This window comes from Triticum urartu, chromosome 1 (genome assembly GCF_003073215.2).
Source record: "Triticum urartu cultivar G1812 chromosome 1, Tu2.1, whole genome shotgun sequence".
Lineage (NCBI taxonomy): Eukaryota > Viridiplantae > Streptophyta > Magnoliopsida > Poales > Poaceae > Triticum > Triticum urartu.
Window position 1 is genome coordinate 501,511,365 of NC_053022.1, and position 21,436 is coordinate 501,532,800.

General features: G+C 46.9%; 1 protein-coding gene across 1 annotated transcript; it reads left to right on the forward strand.

The window, feature by feature from the left end:
• The first annotated feature begins 6,817 nt into the window (after positions 1–6,817).
• Positions 6,818–10,871, forward strand: LOC125522747 (putative xyloglucan glycosyltransferase 10). Its single transcript, XM_048687782.1, has 5 exons — positions 6,818–8,624; positions 8,716–9,024; positions 9,106–9,396; positions 9,506–9,619; positions 9,969–10,871. Exons 1-5 carry the CDS (start codon positions 7,884–7,886, stop codon positions 10,584–10,586), a joined length of 2,073 nt encoding a protein of 690 aa, XP_048543739.1. The 5' UTR covers positions 6,818–7,883; the 3' UTR covers positions 10,587–10,871.
• The last annotated feature ends 10,565 nt before the right edge of the window (positions 10,872–21,436 follow it).

The following is a 21,436-nucleotide window of genomic DNA, read 5'->3' on the forward strand; positions in this document are numbered from 1 at the left end:
TCACCGGATTCAACCACGCAAGGCCAAAATCTAGGTTTTCACCCCAAGAACCAGTCCGAGCATATCCGAACAATGCCTTCACCAAGGTAACGACGCAACAACATCGCCATTGCCAGGTATAACCAACACGTGTTAGACCTAGGATTTCACCCCGGAGCTCAAGACCGTGTGCTCAAGTAGCACCACCATCGCTGTCACTTATATGTTGTCTCCGCCACTTTTCCACAAACCTAGCAGCTGCATGCGATGTGGACCGCTCCTACTGCACAATCATTCCTCTGCGTCAAGCCGTCTTCCATAGTTTGCATCTCAGTGTCGAAGTCAACCACCGGGTCACGAAGACCTTTCAGTGGCCACTGCAGGGTCACGGAGACCTTTCAGTGGCCACTGCAGTCCGCAACAAGTTTGCCACCGTAACTCAGAGTGGTCACCGTAAAGACTAACACCGACAGTGGAGCAAACCGTCCCTGACTACCACCTCGTCGGAGAGAGCCATGCCCATCGGCCCATGGGTCGACATGGCTGTATCTCTTGTGCGCGGCCGCCCCTAAATCAGGGATGCACAACCGCGAGATCGGCACTGCACCTCCCAGTCCAGGCCGGCGAGCATCAAGGCCAACAACAGCCGAGCCTTCAAACGTCACCAAACAGTGTCATGAAACCATGCTGCACGGTGTCGTCCAGATCTGTGCGTCAGGTCGTTGCTCCAAGCCTGGCGATAAACCGTTTGGTGGTCGGTGTGCAACGACGACCGCGATACTGGAGGCCGCAGGCTAGCTGCAACCACGATCTGAAGCCTCCCCTGTGCCATGTCTCATCACCAATGATGCGCCCCAAAGAGCCGCTTCCGCCGGCCAGTAACCTCGTGAATGAGTGGATCTCAACAAGGACGTAGCAGAGGCCTGCCCCCGCCGTCGGCCAGCCGGGATTCTTGCGGCGGCGTCCTCCGGCGACACTCACTATGAGCGCACATACACATACTCTATCCCTATGAGCATCTCCTACGGACTAAGCCGACATATCATCTTGAGATTTTACAAAGTTATCGTAGGCGCCTCGTAATTGACGGGAACATCTTCTTCCATTGAACACACATCGCCAGAAATCGTAAAATAAATACAGAATAAAAGGCGAGCATGAGGATTTGAACTTGATAGGTTGAGGATGCTACTGTCCTTCTAACCATCCAAGCACATGTTGGTTCGTTTGTATTGATTGACGACGTTCTGTCCAGTCGGATGGACACGGTGGTGTTAGTAAGTCGGATTGGCTTTGGGATGCTGTCACAACCTAGTGATTCCCCTGATGTGGACTCAGGCCATTTAGGACTCCGGGGCCTGGTCAAATTCTTATCACGAGCCTACCCCAGGGGATCCCGCCGTCAGTTTGAGAATTTAAAGTCATTTTTGAATTTTAAAAAAGTCTGAAATTTGTGTTTTTCATAAAAATAAAATAAAAAAGATTGTGAATTTGACATAGTCTTCCCAAATTTCGAAAAGCATCCTAATTTTAAATGGTGTTCATGAATTCAATGAATCGTCATGACTATTTTTTTTCTAATTTGGAATCTTTTTGTGATTTTTTTACGAAATGCAAAATGTTAACCAATTTAAAAATATGCACACATTTGGATTTCTTTTAAAGGAATAAGAAGACCGGTGGGAACAAAGCAGTATTGAAAGCCCAAGGTGGGTCGCTGCCCCTAAACCGTTCTCGCAATAGAAATTTCCTCTTTTCCTTAATGAATAGGAACTGTGGTGGAGTTTCTACGTGGCTACCCCATGTATAAAAATGTTGGTTAATAATTAGTTAAAGAATACCCTTTGCAAAGTTACTACCAAACTCTTTCCGTGACAACAAGTGACAAAATGCATGTACGCCACTTGTCGTCATCACCAGAACGTTTTGGTGGGTTTCCTCACCCGCATGGGGGGATAGAAAAGTTTGTGTCTAAATTACAAAACCGTTTTCATCACTGTGTTCCTCGTGTCGATACCTTAAAAACTAAACCAGGCTCAAAGCACATTTCCACAGTCCCATTATACCCCAAATATTTGGCCCATCCTGCTTGGTTTTCTGATATTTTTGTAACACACTTTATTATATATATTTTTACCCTCTCAAACATATTGTGCTTCTGATTCAACCACCGAAAAAAACATATTATGCTGCTGGTCGCCTTTTGCTGATGACACGCTTGAGGCCTCCTTTGGTTTATAGAATTTTTGTAGGAATTCTATAGGATAGGATTTGCAAAGAAAAAAAAATCTTTTGAAGCCATTCGGTTTGTAGGAATGGATTCCTATTCCTATGTAGGATAGGAATCAATCCTTCACGTTTTGGAAGAAAAAAAACATTAGCCTAGACTCAATGGAAAAAATCATATCCTATGCACCAAATGACATCTCTTTCTCTATAGGAATTGACATGCATGTCATCTCACTTCCTATAATTTTTCTATTCCTATAAAATTCCTATCCTATGAATCAAAGAAGACCTGAGTTTTTCTCGGGTCTCCTATCTCTGACTTAAGAAAATCATGCACGATGGCTTAAAGTTAGCCAGCTTTTTGGTTTCTTGACAGCTCCTAAAGTTAGCGAATGTTACATCATTACACGACATACATGCCCCTGCAAAGCTGAACTATAGCTAGGAAGAAAAGATGAAGTGTATCGCACGACGACGTAAGCACCATGAGTCCCAGCAGCTATCCCTCATCATCATAAAGAAAGGTCCCAGCGGCATGCACGGACAAACACTTGGGTCTGGATCGAAACTGACCGGAGGGAAAGCGGACGTGACGTGACCGATCGTCCTCGTTTCCACAGAACTCGGTCGGCTTTTTGCATGAAAGGGACGAAAAGGGGCTATTCGTGTGACGCGCCTAACGCGTTAACCCAACAAACCTGCAGACCATGAAAACAACTTCTTTGTCACGCTCTCTCGGAAAGAGAACAAAGAAGCTTCTTGTTCAGGCGCCTAGCTAACCGAGCAAGGTAAAATTGCTCGTGCTCATTCACTGTTTTGCAACAATTTTAACCTTTTGGAAAGGGATTGGCCATTTCTGAGTCAGACTTAGAAATAGTTATTCGACAACGCTATGTGGGTCGTCCGGCTGATCTTTGGGAAGGATAGGCTGGGTCGTGAGCCATGGGATAGCCGTCCGATCTACCTGTCGAGGTTTGCAACATGAATCATGTCGCACTTCGAGGTTTGCAACATGGGTCATGTTGCATTTGGTCCGATCCACCCGACGACAGGGATCATGTTGCGCTGAGAGATTTACAAGACGAGTGCTTTCCAAAACAAGTCATGTTACGCTCGGGAGGTTTACAGTATGGTCGATGTTGCGGTCATTGCCGATGTCCTTTCATCGTCATCGTTCGCCCCACGGCCTTGGACTTGCAACATCGAGGCCCCTCGCCTTACAGTTGTGTGTCACAAGCCGGCTGGCCGGCCGGCCTCGGCGAGTGATGAACATGGGAAGATAGAGAGCGGAGATTGGCCGATCGAAAGGAAGAGGAGGAAGGGGTGGACCACAACAGCAACTAGTGCCCTAGAAAAATCGGGAGGAAGATATAAGGTTGCTGGAGACGCATTCGCATGGACATATGTATGACCCAAGAGGCGGCCACTATGGCACTTATTTTCAGCCGATTGATTATAAGCTTTCCTCATTGTTATTTACCATAACAATCTTCTCATTCTTTTATATTTACCCAAATCTTAATGAGTCTCAGTGTCAACTTAGAGCCAATAGTTTGGGATTTTAGAGAACCGTATAGTGAAACTAGAATATGATGAAGCCTGAAAACTTGCAACCAGGATCAATTGATGGTACATGGACAAAACAAATAAGAGGTGGGATACCCCTGGGGCACTTGAACATATTTTAGAAATACCCTTGCTATGCATGGCAACTCTAGGCCCCTTCTTCCTCCGCCTTTGCTCTGCTCATACTTCTCCATGGTGGGAGCCTACAAATGCGGTGAACAATAGGCAAAGCAGACACTTGAGATGGGCCCTGATCTCCAATCTGCCACTTGAGTAGTCTGAGGTGCTTGCCGGCGATGGCGTTCAGGATGGCAACCTACAGCGCGAGCATGAACGCGAGGCCCTGCTCGCTATATCCCGCGAAGATGCCAACCTGACGAATCTAGCGAACGGTAGAGCTAATTGCCTCAGAATAGGAAATGATGTAATAGGTTGTCCGATCTTAGCTTCTCGTACATCGAGTTTGCATGTCCCAAAAATATTTTCATCACACTAAATTAGTTACATTGAAATATCTTCAGAATAATATTACAACAGTAAAATGTTGCATGTGTAAAATATAATTTGTATTGTTTCATAGTCCTATATTTTCATGGTTTCAGGGCACTCCTATATCCTTGTAAAGACCGCATTATTTGACAAATCTAGCCCTATCGGCGACTTCGGCCATGTCTGGCCCTGAGCAAAACTATTTGAAACTCGGCTCGGTGCTAGAGAACACGGCGCCGAAGTTGTGCATATCAGTTCCAATCTGTATGGCTCTGATGTGGTGGGCCCAACAAGACCACCATTCCCCGAATGGATGGCATAACCGTCGATGTGACACTGTCGACGCCACACTATTGGGCACCGAAGTCGGCTGGGCAGTTAGATAAAAAATAGGTCGGCGCCAAATATCTCAACGCCGTCATTAGTGTCGGCACCTTATAATGTGGCGCCAAACTTGCAGATATAACCCTAAGCCTCACCCCCATCCCAATGCTCCCCAATTCTAACCAGCCCTCCCCCCGAGCTCTTTTTCTCCGTTCTTTCACTCAATCCACTAAAAACTCTTGGATTTCCTCAATCTTGACTATGGCAGCGCTCTTGGAGGTAATCTCACTCATTTGCACCTGTCATCACCAACTTATATGTCATTTAGTTATTGGATTTCTTCAATCCCATGCACACAAACTCTTGGATTGCTTGCAATGTTGTCATGTAGTAGTACATGTATGGGGCATTAACTATGGGGTTGGTTAAGATTTCTTGTTTTGCCATGAACTTTCTGGAGGTTATTTTTTTTTTCAAACCCTAGTTATGGGAAAACAAGATACCTATGTGGTTGTCTTAGGATTTAGGCTAATTATGTTGAATGATTATTTGTATATGAATCATGCAAATGGAAATCCTAATTAGAATGTAGGTGTACAATGTATTTGTTATGGGGATTGTACAATTAACATATAGTTGTACATGTTTTTTTCCATATTATTATACTTTAATGTTTCATTTATGTTTGGTAGCGACGGAAGATGACTGGGCAGGAATTGCGTGTATCATGCAAAGATGCTCCGGTGCCACCAAGATATCTGGTACCAAAATGTTATTGCCGCAAGCCTTTGTACATCACACAATCTATGCACCCATCTACATCAGGCCGTCCATACTATGTATAGAGATGTATGTATAGAGATGGCCCTATGAGAATTTTACTAGCACATAATAGAGGTGTAGTTAATCTTTATTCATGATTGTCGTCTTATTTGCTGAAGTTGATGGACATTATTATTGTTACTACTACTTCCAATGAATTGATGGTCCGGAGTATTATGAGGATTATCTGGTTGGTGAGTATGTGGGCATTCATTTGGGGCCATGGTTGACACACACGTGGAAGCGCCTTATCCATCCACATCCATCTCCACCCATGATTTGGGCAGTAAACCAAACCACTCCCAAGGTGCCTCTATTCGTTTTGTGTGAGAATTGCCAAGATATGACATGGTTGTGTCCTCTTTACGGGCATGACACTTTGAAAGAGTCTTGGAAGGTTTTGGATGAAGAAAAACGTATTGAAAAAAGAGGCTTTGTGAGGAGTACCAGAAGATGGATGCTGAAGAGGAGGTGAAACAATGGCATTTGGAGGAAGAGTTAGAGGGTGGACGAAAGAAGGCGGGTGTGGAAGCCAAAAGGCTTAAAAATAAGCATTTTGAGCATGAGAAGAGAAGAGGCAGAAAGAGGAAGATGAAAAAAAAATCATTGGCTAAAGTATAATCGCCATTTCACCTTCATGGATGATGTTATTATGGTTGTATCAAACTTGCCTATAGTGATGGACTTATTACTAGACCGGATTGTTGTAAATTGTTATGGATGGACCAATGTGACTTTCTATTAGATGGAAACATGGTATTTTGTTATGGGTGAACTAGTGGATTATTGGGCATGCCATTGCATTACCATAGTGAAAACTATCCAGACAAAATACAGTGATTGGTGCTCGAGAAATGTAAACAATACGCTCATATGAAAAGACGATACTAGAGTGATTTTTAGCCTAATGGTATTTTTCGTAGAACATCTTTTTAGCACACCATGCCTTATACTCTTCTTACCATGCCTCATACTCTGTATGTTCTAGTTGTGATTTGCCTAGTGGTCCTTTCTGTTGGCCATCTTTTTTTAACACCATGCCTAGTACTATTTTTTGTAGGTTTCTTTGTTGTCCTTTTTCCTTTTCACCTCGAACCGCTTAGCCTGTTGATTCTCCACGTATGTTCCCATACCATTAGAGTTTGAAATGGCATTGGTTTTCTAGCCAACATTGCGTGGCACATCGGGCTCCTTTCTGTTTAAGAAGAACCAGTTTAGTTTTAGTTTTGTATTTACCTGTGTAGTTGGTCAAGAAGGCACTTGTGAAATTTGACAAGGGGCCCGTGGTGTGGCCGCATACAAACTAACATCATCCAAGATATCCACTACTGGATTTGATCTTGTCTTCATCTGCAGTGTAGCAAGCCTTCACAGCACAATCATAGTTGATAGATTAATGGACATGAAGGGCTCATTCGGTTTGGAGGAAATCAAAACGTAGGAACTAGGAGTAGTATAGGAATATGATAGGATGGCACTTGCCATCCTAAGGAATTGACTTGCCTCGTTCCTACGCGTAAAATGAGCTTTGAGTGGATGTGTAGTTTCCTCCAAAAACACGGGAAATGAGTAGTATTCCTACGAAATTCCTGCACGCATTTCCTACAAACCGAATGAATACATAGGAAATTTTCCTCTGGAATCCTTATTCCTATGTTTTTCCTACGAAAATCCTCCAAACCGAATGAAGCCGAAAAATCTAGCTCTTCTGCTAGTCACATATCTGGCGGCATGAATGAACCACTCAGAGGACCTACGAGTTCAAGTGCTTTCTCTTTTCCTTTCTCACTCCTCGAAGATGATCATGCATTGGCCATTATGTGTGTGTGTGTGGTAGTGAAAGACTTGCTTGGTCGTAGTGAAGAAACCCCACACCCGATGCTATTTATAGAGGATAGTTGGACACAAGCAGTGGAATTAAAGTAAATTGAATACAATAGCTACATTCACAAAGTGATATATTGCTTTATGCTTTATTATCATGGAAATATAGAAGAGTGCTCTAGATACATCGTGAAGGACCATAGATTGTGCTAAAGGCGCACCAGGGGTACATGACGACAAAGCTACGACTCCCCACCAAGTGCTCTAATATGAGATTTCAAATTTTTTATCTTAAAATCACTGGTCGGTAATGAGGACGCGTGCTTCAACTGTAAACGGATCGTTTCACCGCTTCTAGAATCCACATTGCATGTTACTCTATCACTATTTTTAAGCAACATTAGTACTAAGTAAGTGCATGAACTAGCTCCCTTCTTGGCACTGCATGCCATTTGTGTCCTACCGAGTGGAGTGGTGGTGGTGGGCAAGATCGATTGGCATTGCGTCTTCAGTTGAAGCTGTCTTGCTCAAAAGAAGGGGAGCCCCAGGAATAGTGTGTGACCAGTGAGTACAGAGAGCAGGATTGCTATTTTGGGAAGAATATTAAAGGTGTGAGCTTCGCTGGTGGTGTGTGAGGAGTTTTCCTTTTGATGGCACCATGGAACAGCTTGTGGGCCGGCAGGGCCGCCATTGCCGGCGGCAATGCCTACCGCGACATGCCGGTCATTGTCAAGATGGAGAACCCCAACTGGTCTATTTCGGAGATTAACGGTGGCGGTGACAACGGCGAGGACTTCTTGGCCCGAGTAGGCGGGCAAAGGCGAAGAGTGAAGAACACGAAGCAGATCACATGGGTGTTTCGTCTCAAGGCCCACCGTGCCGCTGGTTGCCTAGCGTGGCTCACATCCGCCGCGGTTGCGCTGGGCGACGCTGCACGCCGCCGTGTTGTGGCCGGCCGGACGGACTCTGACGCCACTGATGGGGAATGCGAGGATGTGGCGGAACGGGCTCCCACTTCGAGGCGGTCTCGGTTCTACACGCTTATCAAGGCTTGCCTCATGATGTCCATCTTTCTCCTTGTTGTCGAGCTCGCCGCCTACTCCAACGGCAAGGGGAACCTCGTTGTCTTCATCAATTCTTTCAATGCGTCGTGGATACGCTTTCGTGCCGCCTACGTTGCCCCACCGCTCCAGCTCCTCGCCGACGCATGTGTGGTGCTCTTCCTAGTCCAGAGTGTCGACCGCCTCTTCCAGAGCCTCGGTTGCTTCTACATTCTCGTCAAACGCATCAAGCCTAAGCCTCTCTCTCCAGCACTGTCTGATGCAGAGGACCCCAATGCCGGCTATTACCCCATGGTGCTCGTACAAATACCAATGTGCAATGAGAAAGAGGTTTGCACCACTGCCACCACCTACAATTGCCCCCACAGTTTCAATAGATTCAAAAAAATTTATCATGATGGCTATCTCTTGTTTTATTTAGGTGTATCGGCAGTCGATTGCAGCAGTCTGCAATTTAGATTGGCCGAGGTCCAACTTTCTTGTGCAGGTGCTGGACGACTCCGATGACGTGGCAACGCAGGCATTGATCAAAGATGAGGTGGAGAAGTGGAGGCACAGTGGTGCACACATTGTGTACCGACATCGTGTCCTTAGGGAGGGCTACAAGGCAGGTAACCTCAAGTCGGCGATGAGTTGCAGTTATGTGAAGGACTACGAGTATGTCGCCATCTTTGATGCCGACTTCCAGCCATACCCCGATTTCTTGAAGCGCACTGTGCCGCATTTTAAGGTGGAATTCAACTATTGAATTATGTGAACGTATAGATTTTAGTGATTCTAGATTATGAACTCTTTCATTGGGTGGGTGCAGGACAACGAGGATCTGGGTCTTGTCCAAGCCAGATGGTCATTTGTGAACAAAGATGAGAACCTATTGACACGGTTGCAGAACATTAACCTATGCTTCCACTTTGAGGTGGAGCAACAGGTGAATGGTGTGTTCATCAACTTCTTTGGGTTCAATGGCACAGCTGGGGTGTGGAGGATCAAGGCTGTGGAGGACTCAGGAGGGTGGATGGAACGAACAACGGTGGAAGACATGGACATTGCTGTTCGTGCACACCTAAAGGGCTGGAAGTTTGTCTTTCTGAATGATGTTGAGGTGCATCTTGTGCCTAATTACTCATGGATTGCATTATTACATCATTACTATGGTAGATTAAATATCTTATGATATATCTTATGCTAATTTGTGTATCATCTCTGGGCAGTGCCAATGCGAATTACCAGAGTCGTACGAGGCTTACCGCAAGCAACAACACCGGTGGCATTCGGGGCCGATGCAATTGTTTAGGCTATGCTTGCCAGATATCATTAGATGCAAGGTATTGCAAGTGCTCTTTTCCTGCTCTAAAATCCAGTTCATAATTTTTGAGATAGTTGTACACTGTGATTAGAAATGCTACCAACATCGTAATATGTTTTATTGCTTGTGACATTTGTAGATTCTTCTTTTCCTAGACTTTTGTTTACATACTTATGATATCAGGTGCATTTGTGTGTTGCTTAAGGTTCTTTTCTTGAATACATACTAGAATTCATGTCATTGTATATGCTGCTCACTCAAGGTTTTTGTTTTCAATTATGTCGGCTATCCGTTAACTTTGGATAACATTATTATTTGTCAAAGATAGCAAGGTACTGCTCTAATGGTAGCTAATTTTGTTATGGCAGATTGTCTTCTGGAAGAAGGCCAACCTAATATTCCTTTTCTTCTTGCTACGCAAGCTCATCTTGCCTTTTTATTCCTTCACACTCTTCTGCATTATCCTCCCAATGACAATGTTTGTGCCTGAAGCTGAGCTTCCCAATTGGGTCGTCTGTTACATCCCAGTGTTAATGTCATTCCTAAACATTGTCCCTACACCGAAATCGTTCCCGTTTATCATCCCATACCTGCTCTTCGAGAACACCATGTCTGTTACCAAGTTCAATGCCATGATCTCTGGACTGTTCCAGCTAGGAAGTACATATGAGTGGGTCGTCACCAAGAAGTCCGGTCGATCATTGGAGGGTGATCTCATTTCCTTGGCGCCCAAGGGGTTGGAGCAACTAAAATATGGCTCAGTGCCAGCCATCAACCTAGCAATCAAGGAGCAATCGAAGGCCAAAAAGGAATCCAAGAAGTACAACCGAATATATAAAAAGGAGCTTGCCATGTCACTACTCCTCCTGTCCGCCGCCGCTCGCAGCTTACTATCAAAGCAAGGGATTCACTTCTATTTCCTGTTGTTCCAAGGCATCTCCTTTTTGCTTGTGGGACTCGATCTCATAGGTCAGGACATCAAATAAATCAACCATAGCATGGACATAGAAAGTAATTTGTCACTAAACTTGCAATATGTGGGGTCATGGATGTTGTTGTACCTTCCATCGACAGAGGGGTGTAGGAGCTAGGACCCCGAAGCGAACATGCGGCATGGTAGTAAAAGGATTCTTACAACAGTGTATGTATGTCATGTGTAGATATATATTAGATCAGTCATCTTGTTGATCTGTGAATCTGCCTAACTGGTTCTGGTCAATCACATTCTTTTGTAACATGTTGTTCTAGATGATGTTCAGGTTAGAATTATATCATAGTTCTAAATCCCCCACAGAAATGATTTCCCGACCTTGTTTCAGTTGTGTTGATCGATGCATCTGTTAGTACCTATCCTGTTTGACTCGTCAAAAGCTTGCTACATTTCTGCATCACCTCAAATTTCCACTCTAAAAGGTAGTTGCATGACTAGAACTGACGAGTGATTCCGTTTCATACAATTTGAAGTTTTGACCAGTTTCAAAAAAGGAAAAATAAGCAAGGGGAAATATACTAATATTGAGAAACAGTATAACGCATCTACCACCGAGCCTCCACAGTGTTTTCAGCCTGTCAGCCGTCGGATCACTTGAACGTACTATGTAGATCACCTCAGTCATCCCCAGGTTGTCCTGGCGCTCCACGCACCGTCTCGCGGGCTGCGGCTCTGCAGACCGAGCTCCCGCCCCTCTCCGTATTCGGGCCATCAAAGGCCCAGGTCCAACTTCCCATTCGCACGGGGCAGGTGGTGGTCCAGTGTGTCCACAGCGCTATCCCGTTCCCTCGACCTCTTCGCTTACTGTTCCTCGGTCCATGATGCGCCACCATTCCTTCATCCGTGATGCGCCGCCGTGGCCATCCGTCCCGTCGGCGACTCTCTACCACAGGTCTATCTCCGCGTCGGTACCCTCTACTATCTGTGTATTCTTCCTCCGTAGGCCCCTTTTTACTGTTTTTAATTTCCTATCTTGCAACGTTCCTCCATGGCAGCTGCGGCGGACAGCTGCGCCGGCGACGTCCATGGCCGGCTATACTCCTCCTACATCCTTCTCCATACTCTCACAGATGTACCACACGTCACTTCCAAATTGAAACTGAAGCAAAAACTGCCGCGTAAGAAGGATCTCGAAAAGCTCCTTTCAGCGGCGGCTGCGCATGGATGAGATGTCGCGCAAGTTTGGACCTGAGGAAGGTCCTTTCAGCTAGCGGCGACGGGGCATGGATTGGAGGAGGCAGATACCGACACCTTCCGCTCGACTTCCACTTCCACCGTTCCACCTCCTTCTCATGGATCTCCTATCTTCTTTACTTATCCAAACCCATACATGCATGTGGTTGATGCTGGTGAGTCCCTTTTCAGCTGCCCCTCCCACCTCCTTCCCATCACTTGTTTTTGGCATGATCATGTACTAATTTCTTCTAGATTTCCGTTCCCGAGAAGAGGCCTACAAGAGAATACATCCAAAGGCACTAAGGTTGATTTCTGTATTGACATATTTTTTTTTTTGAAACGGAGGCAAAAGCTTTGCCTCATCTCATTAATAAAGAAGAAGAGAATTGCCCGGTTAATTAACGGAAATCCGGGCGAAAACCGTTACAACACATCCACATAAGACACACATGGCGATCTGGCAACCAATACAAGGACGCACACACGTCGCCAAAGGAGAGAACACCCTCAAGGTTGCAACCCGGTGCCATCGTCATCACACCTCCACAAGGGCGACTCCGACTCCACCATCGACGACCACCGAAGTAGCCCTCGCCACAAGCAAACGCCGAGGCCTGCACCGGCCGATGCCAAACAGTCAACCGCACACGCCGACTACCAGGCAGCTCCGACTCTGTCAACGAGCATTGCAGGAAATAAGCGCTGAGCCTGCGCCGAGCCAGCGCCAGAACCGACCACCCGCCTCGCGTCATCGTTGCCGCAAGGGCCCCTCCTCAGCAGCTCCGACTCCAAGAAGACAAAGTGAATCATGGCAACCCCTCGAACACGCCGGATGAGACCGACTACCAAAACTCAGCTGCAAACCAACTCCGCCCATAGCCGCCATCGTTGCCACACAAGAATCCGCGTCACCCACCCACATCGCCAGCCGGGCACCTACCGACCGCGATGTCGTGCATGTCCAGCTCCAGGAAAGCGCGAAGGGGATCGATGACCTTCAAGGCGGCGCCCCCAAGGGGGTTGCGACGTTGGAGAACGACGCCGTCGCCCGACTCACACCAGAGTCTTAGGCTTTCGCCCGATGGCCAAGGTCCGAAGGTGCTAGGAAAGGAGAGGCTCCAGGACGACCCCCCAAGGAGGAAGAACGACGTCCCCGGACGCCGCATCGTCTAGGCTTTCGCTCGGAGCCCCCTCACCAAGCACCCCCATGCAACCGGCGATGGAGCACCACCGGACTGCAAGCCTGCTGTCCCACACACCTCCTACGCGACGACAGCACCACCATCACGCAGGAGCCGCCATCCTCACCGCCAGCAACTGCCGGCGAGCCAGAGCCGGCCAAACCAGCCAGATCTGGCGCCCACCACCGCACTGCCACGGAGACCACCAAGCTTCACTTGAGCAGGGAGGTGGGCTGCCACCACACCCCCACACGCCAGAGAAACGCCTAGCCGAAGCCTTCGGAGTCCGCCGACGCCACCAGAGGCGCTGCGAAGAAGCCGCCGTGGTCGCCCACCGCACAGCCAAGGGGGGTTGAGCCTCCCCCCACCACCCACCATGCCGCCACCCACACCGGGCCAGCATGGCCGGCCAGAACCGGGGCACCAAGCCAGGGAGGGGGGGCCGTCACCCCGCCCCATCCCACCGAGCAGGACAGACGGCCAACCCGCCTGTCCAGCCACAGTCGCCGCACCGCCAGATGGGCCGCCGCCGAGCAGCTGAGCCACCCGCCTGCACGTCCATTCGCCGGATCCGCGCAGCCAGGAGCCACCGGAGCGCCGCCAGGGGCCGGATCTACGCCAGGGCCGCCGAAGCAGCCGCGGACCTGCAGCACCGGAGCCCCCACCACCACCTGCGCTGGGAGAGCGGATCCCGCCGCCGCCGGCCGCCAGGGGGCTTTGCCCGCAGACGTGCGCCGGCGACGGCGAGGGGGATGGAGGGGATGGGGGAGCGGAGGTGCCGGCGCTGGGGGTTCCGCCCGTGCCGCCCCTAGGAGCGACGCGGGGGCTTTCGGATATTTCCTATACGTTCCTGACATATCTTCTTTGATTATTACTGCATCTTCTCAATAGTTATTTTTGCAGTTTATGATGTGGAGGTTCACCCCACATATATGAAAACAATAACAATAATACTTACCATTGATTGGTCTGCTAATGGCTATCAACTTTTGCATATCTATTATCTTTGATCCTTGAAAGGAAGAGATGAAAAATATATGTTGGGACACCTTATGTGTATACTGAATAAGCAATTTGATTGTTGTGCTTTACCGTGTTTCTTGGTGTGCCCTTATGCTTGACAGAGGTCTTTTGAGGTATAGGAGATCTGGAGTTCTGGACATCATGAAGAACACGGGCTTCAATGCACGCTGGTTTTTCAATCAGAGTATGGGGCCTAATCACTCTCTCTCTATCTCTCTTATATGATGCCGACATCTTCTGGTATAGACGGCCTTTATTTGGACCTATACTAATTTTGTTGTCAATTTTATTTATTTTTATGCTTTAGTTTCACTAAGCCTGTACTAAACAATGATGAGCATGCTCTGCTGATCACCTGGTACAACCAGCTATCACACACACCATTGAATGCATACGTCTTCACTATATAAACTATTGTTCATATTTTACTACAAGTGTCATCATGCATCTTTTGGAATTATCTATATCATTATTTCAAAATGAAAATGGTCAGAAGTCATGCCTTACTACCATATATTGGCAAAAATTCCTATCATTCTAGCACACAAATGAACGGGCACGGCAACACGTGCCATTATGGTCTAGTTAAGATGATACCATATACATCCAACCTGTGGGACAACATAATATTACGACCTCATCGAGACATGGAGGATGCACACAACTAAAAAGGGCCGACAAAACCAAGGACTTGCAGGATAAAAGCAGTAATGCCATTCATCGTCCTTGACAACAGGAATTGAGGGTAGTGGGGACTCGAGACCAAACCGGGCCACGACCCGTCCTTGTGTTTATATTTTTCTTAGAATTGGTCCGAATTTGGCTCCAAAGCCACATATGGGCCGTTGTGCAAGCTGTCGGCCCATACTCGGCCCGCTCTATGATTTCCATCACGTTGTGCCACCGCTTGAGTGCCGCTATTATTTCTCACAGAAAAAAAGAGTGCCACTATTGAGGGATTCAGCTCTTAGGACAAAAGATAAGTCTTTGGATTAGGGGCAGACAATTAAATAAGTAGAAGATCGTAAGTACAAGCTACCTAAAAGGATTCCTGACCGGATATAGTGGCTTTAACATAATGACTGCTATATAGAGTACTAGTTTATCATATACTCCTTCTCTTCTTAAAAGAGTGTACTTTCAACTTTATTAGAGAGTCAAACTATTTGAAACTTTGACCGAGTTTGTGTAAAAACATATCAATGTTTGTGAAACCAAATAGGTATATGATGAAAATATATTATATCATGAATCGAATGCTACTAATTTTATGGCATAAATATTGGTGTATTATTGTATAAATACAGTCAAACATAAAAAAAGTTTGACTTTTCAAGAAAGTTGAAAGTACACTCTTTGAAGGACGGAGGGAGTATGATAGAACATGGCAGTAGTTACAAGACACCATTACCACGCAACTTTAAAAAATTCATCATGCCCCTAAAACGACTCTGCAAAATATGCATGCTTCAGACCTTCAGTATTTCTACACAAAGGATCCTGATGCATGGGTTACATGTACCGCTGTTCAGTGATCACCTTAAAGTTTAACCCGGCAAAAGCATACGCACAACATATACAATTTAATAATCCTAACCTAGTACTGCATGCAACTATGTATATTAGGGAAAATGATTGTCGACGATGTCGGCCATCATGGCAAATACACGGATTGCTTTAAATAATATAAGTATATCTTCAGAGAATTGCACACATTTCTTCCAATTAAATTGCCGTGAAGGGAACTATTGTTTAAGTTTAGCAATCACATGCGGATCAAGAGAAGATGCAGACGAGCAAGCAAAGATGAGCTAGCGCGTATATATCCTTTCCCGCCATAGTTTGTGTGCGCGCCGCTTTCCCATGCGCCATCTACATGGCTACCAATTTCAAGTTTCCAGCCAACCGCCATCGCTAATCTACTCACGCCGAAAAAGTGTAAATAATTTAACATATCCTACAAAAAAAGAGGGTGAGATAGCACATCCGTTTGTCCTGGCCGAAATAATAAATATAATATATTAAGCGTAATATTTCTTTGACTTGGTCTGCTATGTTAGCTACTCACCTACCTAGCGAGGGGGCGTGTTTCTATTTTCTGAACCAGTCATGTAGATGTTGCCCATTCGTATGGTTACTATATAAATAGACATTTTGGTGAACCATATATAATTGGACCATTTCAAGGTATAAATTTGGGGGGGAAATAAGGGTTCACATTTGCTGAAATGTCTAAGACTAGCCATAATGGTTAGTAACATGGACTAGTAACATGCTCATATTATTAGTCTATGTTACTACCTCTATAGTGGGGAGTAACATATGTGTGGTAACATGAAGCCCTTCATTTATTAGGCTATAGACACATTTTGCCTTGATATGTATGATGTTACTCATACTAGTAGTAAGGCTAGTCATAGTGGGAGTAATTTAGATAGTAACATAGCGCACTTCGAGGAATTTTTGCTTATGTGGCATGTAGTTAATGAGAAGTAGTAACATAATATGTTACTGTAACATAGCGCTTCCCAAGACAAGATGAGTCTACAAGCTAATAAATGAAGCCACATATGACACTACTAGTATGTTACTTTGCACTATGAAGGTAGTAAGTTAGTCTAGTGTCATATGCATGACACTAGTCTAAGTTACTCCCCACTATGACCAGCCTAACTAGCTATGTTACTACTTTCATCTCTTTCTTCATTTATTGCATGCCACATCACCTATTTAACCTAGATATGTGTGATGTTACTATCTATGTTACTTCCATTGTGGGTAGTCTAACGTGTGGGGGACTGCTAAAATGTGCGCACCCATGGGCATTTGATTTTCCCGATTAGGAAAGATGCATGCGGGAGATTAAATAAGAGGCCCCACAATTAAATCAGGGGAGATAGATTAATACTGGGCCCGTAGTTAAAAATCAGGGCTGTGGTCCCTCGGAGTACAATCACTTGCGAGAGTCTTTTCGGCCAACATGTGGGCCCCACTTTTAGGATTCGATTTATAATTCACCTTATGATTCTTCCTCGGGATCATGTCTTTCCCGTCCCCTTCCAATCTAGCGAACCACTATGTGCATCCTTCTCATGGTGGTCGCTCGTCGCCAGAGCTGTCATGCTCGTGTCTCGCACACCGTTCTCCCCCGTCAAGTCTTGTGTTGTCGTTGAAGACCATCAATCAGGGGAAGCTCTATGTTGGCGTTTTTGCATCTGGTGGCCCATCAGATGCCCCATCACCTAAGCTAGAGGCCCTAGTAGAAAAAAGGCCTATTGTCCTGGTTCGTAAGGGCCTTTTATCCCGATTCCTGAACCGGGACTAAAGGGTCGGTACTAATGCCCTGTCCCTTTAGTCCCGGTTCAATCCAGAACCGGGACAGATGGGCCTCCACGTGGCTTGTGCGCGGAGCCCAGGCAGGAGGGCCTTTGGTCCCGGTTGGTGGCATCAACCAGGACAAATAGGCATCCACGCGTCAGCATTTCTGCGGCTGGGGTTTTGTTTTTTTTTTGAAAGGGGGGGGGGTTAATTTAGGTGTTTCACATATTGTGTTAGCTAGCTATAATTAATAGAGAGAAGTGTCCTCTCTTATGTCCGTGCTTGGTCGACGCTACGTACTATACATACTACTATACATACGTATAGAGAGGATTAGACACGCTAGCTAGCTAGTAAGCAAACGAAGGAAACAGAAAATCGTCATGAACATATATGCATACAAAGAGAAGTGATATCGACCACCTCTCCTTCTCCGAGAGATTGGTCAAACAACAAGTTCTTGTATATCTATCCGACACTACCGGCTACATATATACAATAATTATCTCTTACAAATATAATCTCCTAACATACGGACGCATGCTCCATATAGTATTCTCCGTCTTCAGCGATCACGTGGTCAAGAAAGAATGCCGCTAATTCCTCTTGAATTGCTCGCATGCGAGCTGGTGCTAGAAGTTCATCCCGCTTCCGAAACATCTAATTTGAAGAAGGGGGTCAATACACACACACACACACACACACACATATATATATATATATATATATATATATGAATGAATGAAACTCAACACAAATGATGGTAATAAAATAAAATTGTGAATGTTGTTATTTACGCACTTCATATTGTTCGTCAGAGTAGCCCCGCTCACAGGTCGTGTGGCGGATGGACTCGCAAACGTAGTATCCACAGATATCATTTCCTTGTTCCTGCCACAACCACTTTATAAAAAATAGAGGTCAATCAAACTGATAAGCAAGAATGCCAAATGGTATTGATGAAACTAGCGCTTGAATCACTAGGAGATGCGCGGAACATGCTACTATAGTACTTACTTTCGGGTGTCTAAATTGCAGCTTCTTCGGGAGTCCCAGAGCTTTGTTGGTGAATTTTTTTCAAACCCTGCCAGACAAAAAAAACAATTACTTGATATATCAGGAAATGAACAAAGTTGTTGATATGGTGGATAATGATCTATTTAACTTACTTTTCGAGCATTTGAGTCATGTCCGCATAGTCCTGGGGATCTTTTCGTCTTGAGTCTAAAACGGTTACTAGTCCCTGCTCAAGCTTAATCTCTAGGAGAATATAGTGGAAACTGCACACGCATGCATAACTCATCAATTACATTACTATAACCTTGACTAATATATAAGGGAAAACGAATATGCACAAGACAGTAACACTCACTTGAAGTTGTAAGGAAAGAGTATTATATCTTTGTTTTCATTTATTACCAACGATCGTAGCAAGTTGGCCTCGGTATCTGCGGCATGAAATTTAACCTGAGTTGCATCTATGAGATTTGTGTTAATGAACCCAATATCACCGATTTGTCTTTTCTTCAATTCGACAATCTTCAATCTACATAATATAGTGAGGATAATTATAAATACATGCAATGAAAGAGCTGAGCTATATAGAGAGACTTAATGACAGAAGTAGTATTACTTACAGACAGTAGCAGGTGACCGTTGCTTTATCGAGGGCCAATTGATTGAAAAACTGAAAGAACTCCTCAAATGGAACAGGCAACAGTTCAATTCCAACGAGGTCATGCTCCTTTTTAACTCTCACATACAAAGTATTCCTCCCCCCAGACTCTCTGCAGATTTTCAAGTACCAATCATGCAATCTTCGCATCATCGTTGATAGAGATCTTTCATCTTTGACGAGAGGCTTCCCGTACTCGTATCTTTGTATCTGCACCTCCATGAAATCATAATGTACATCGTCGGGCGGGTAATCTCCAAGATTGCTATAACCGGGCACCATCCTTGGATCATTAGCGACGATGTCGCTAGGCACCTTGAGCGGGGGGCACGATTGTTTTGCTTGTTCGCCGAGCTGGGCAATTTGTTTCCCAGCTCGTCGTTCTTTCACCCTTTGATCACTGACAGTACTTCCCGACCGCTCCGCTTCGGCAAATTCCTTTCCAATAATGCGATCATAGTTGCCTTTCGGCGGAGACTTGGGTGGTTTTGTCGGGGCAGCCAGAGTGCGCTTCGCTCTCACCGGATCTACCTTCTCCTCCGGAGGTGGATGTTTCTTTGCTTTCACCCCTTCAAAGAAGTTCCTCACTTCTTCTCGCGCGATCTCGGCGTTCTCCTCCGAGGTCCTCTCGTATGGTAACTTCTCTGGAGTCTTCAGAGAAGGACCGAATCTGTATGTCCTCCCGCCTCTGGCTGTACTGCTAGACGCCGGCAGAGCAGACAGAGTGGTTGTCTTCTTTACTTGCTTACGAGGCGGAGGAGAAGAACTACGACGCGCCGGAGCAACCGGAGCGGCGGCGGGTCTCTTCTGCCCTTGCTGAAGAGGCGGAGAAGGAGGAGGCTGGCTGCTCGGGCGCGCCGGCGCAGGTGGAGAAGGAGGCGGAGTGCCGCCACGCGCCGGAGAAGGAGCCGGCCGAGTGCCCTGATCGTCACTCGCCGGAGGAGGAGGCGGAGTGCCCTGACTCGCCGGAGGAGGAGGAGGAGGCGGAGGCGTCCAGTTCGGAAGGTTGATGAGCTCCTTCCGACATAGGCATGGAGTCTTCAGAGCAGAACCCAGCCGAGTCTCCCCTTCACCGGTAGGGTGGTCAAGCTGGAGGTCCTCAAATCTCTCCGTTATTTCATCCACCATCACCCTAGCATATCCTTCTAGAATCGGCTGGCAGTGAAAAGTTGCGCCGGGTTCAGTAGGAAAAATAGAGCCAATAGCCGCCTTGACCTTCATATTAATTCATTGCGTCATAAGGTGGCAATTTTGAGACTCCGTGATAGCATCCACGGGATAGCTGGCAGGAGCCGTCAAGACATGCTCCGGCTGAAGCAGCTCGGTGGAAGCCACGCTGCTTCTCCGCTGAGATGGCGGGGTAGCTTCGGGGGAAGCTTCGGCAGTTCGTTTGCTGCTATTTGCTTCTCGTTCCTCTATCGCTTATACCCTAGCGTGCAGCGCCTGCAGTTGGGTCTGCTCCACTTTCTTCCACCTCTCGTGGCATTTGTAACCGCCTGCGTCCGGAAACCCTGCCTTCCACGGATTGGAGCCTGGCGTGCCTCGTGTCCGTCCAGGGTGCTCAGGATTCCCGAGGGCCATTGTGAGCTCGTCGTTCTCTCTGTCTGGAACGAACGTCCCTTGCTGCGCTGCTTCGATATAGTGCTTAAGCCTCTTGACTGGTATTTCCATTTGCTCGTCCGTCCAAATGCACTTCCCTGATACAGGGTCCAAGTTTCCGCCAGCCCCGAAGAACCAAGTCCGGCAACGGTCTGGCCAGTTAATTGTCTCTGGTTTGATCCCTTTATCTGTTGGGTAACGTAGCATAAATTCAAAATTTTCCTACGTGTCACCAAGATCTATCTATGGAGTCATCTAGCAACGAGGGAGGAGTGGATCTACATACCCTTGTAGATCGCGCACGGAAGCGTTCAAGAGAACGGGGTTGATGGAGTTGTACTCGTCGTGATCCAAATCACCGATGATCCTAGCGCCGAACGGACGGCACCTCCGCGTTCAACACACGTACGGAGCAGCGACGTCTCCTCCTTCTTGATCCAGCAAGGGGGGGAGAGGTTGATGGAGATCCAGCAGCACGACGGCGTGGTGGTGGAAGTAGCGGGATTCCAACAGGGCTTCGCCAAGCGCTGCGGGACGAGGGGGATGTGTCATGGGAGGGAGAGGGAGGCGCCAGGGCTCAGGTTTTTTGCTGCCTTCCCTTCTCCCCACTATATATAGGGCCAAGGGAGAGGGGGGGGGGGCGCAGCCTTGGCCCTTCCTCCAAGGAAGGGTGCGGCCAGGGAGGAGTCCCTCCTCCCCAAGGCACCTCGGAGGTGCCTTCCCCCTTTAGGACTCTTCCTTTTCCTCTTCTCTTGGCGCATGGGCCTCTTGGGGCTGGTGCCCTTGGCCCATATAGGCCAAGGCGCACCCCCTACAGCCCATGTGGCCCCCCGGGGCAGGTGGCCCCACCCGGTGGACCCCCGGGACCCTTCC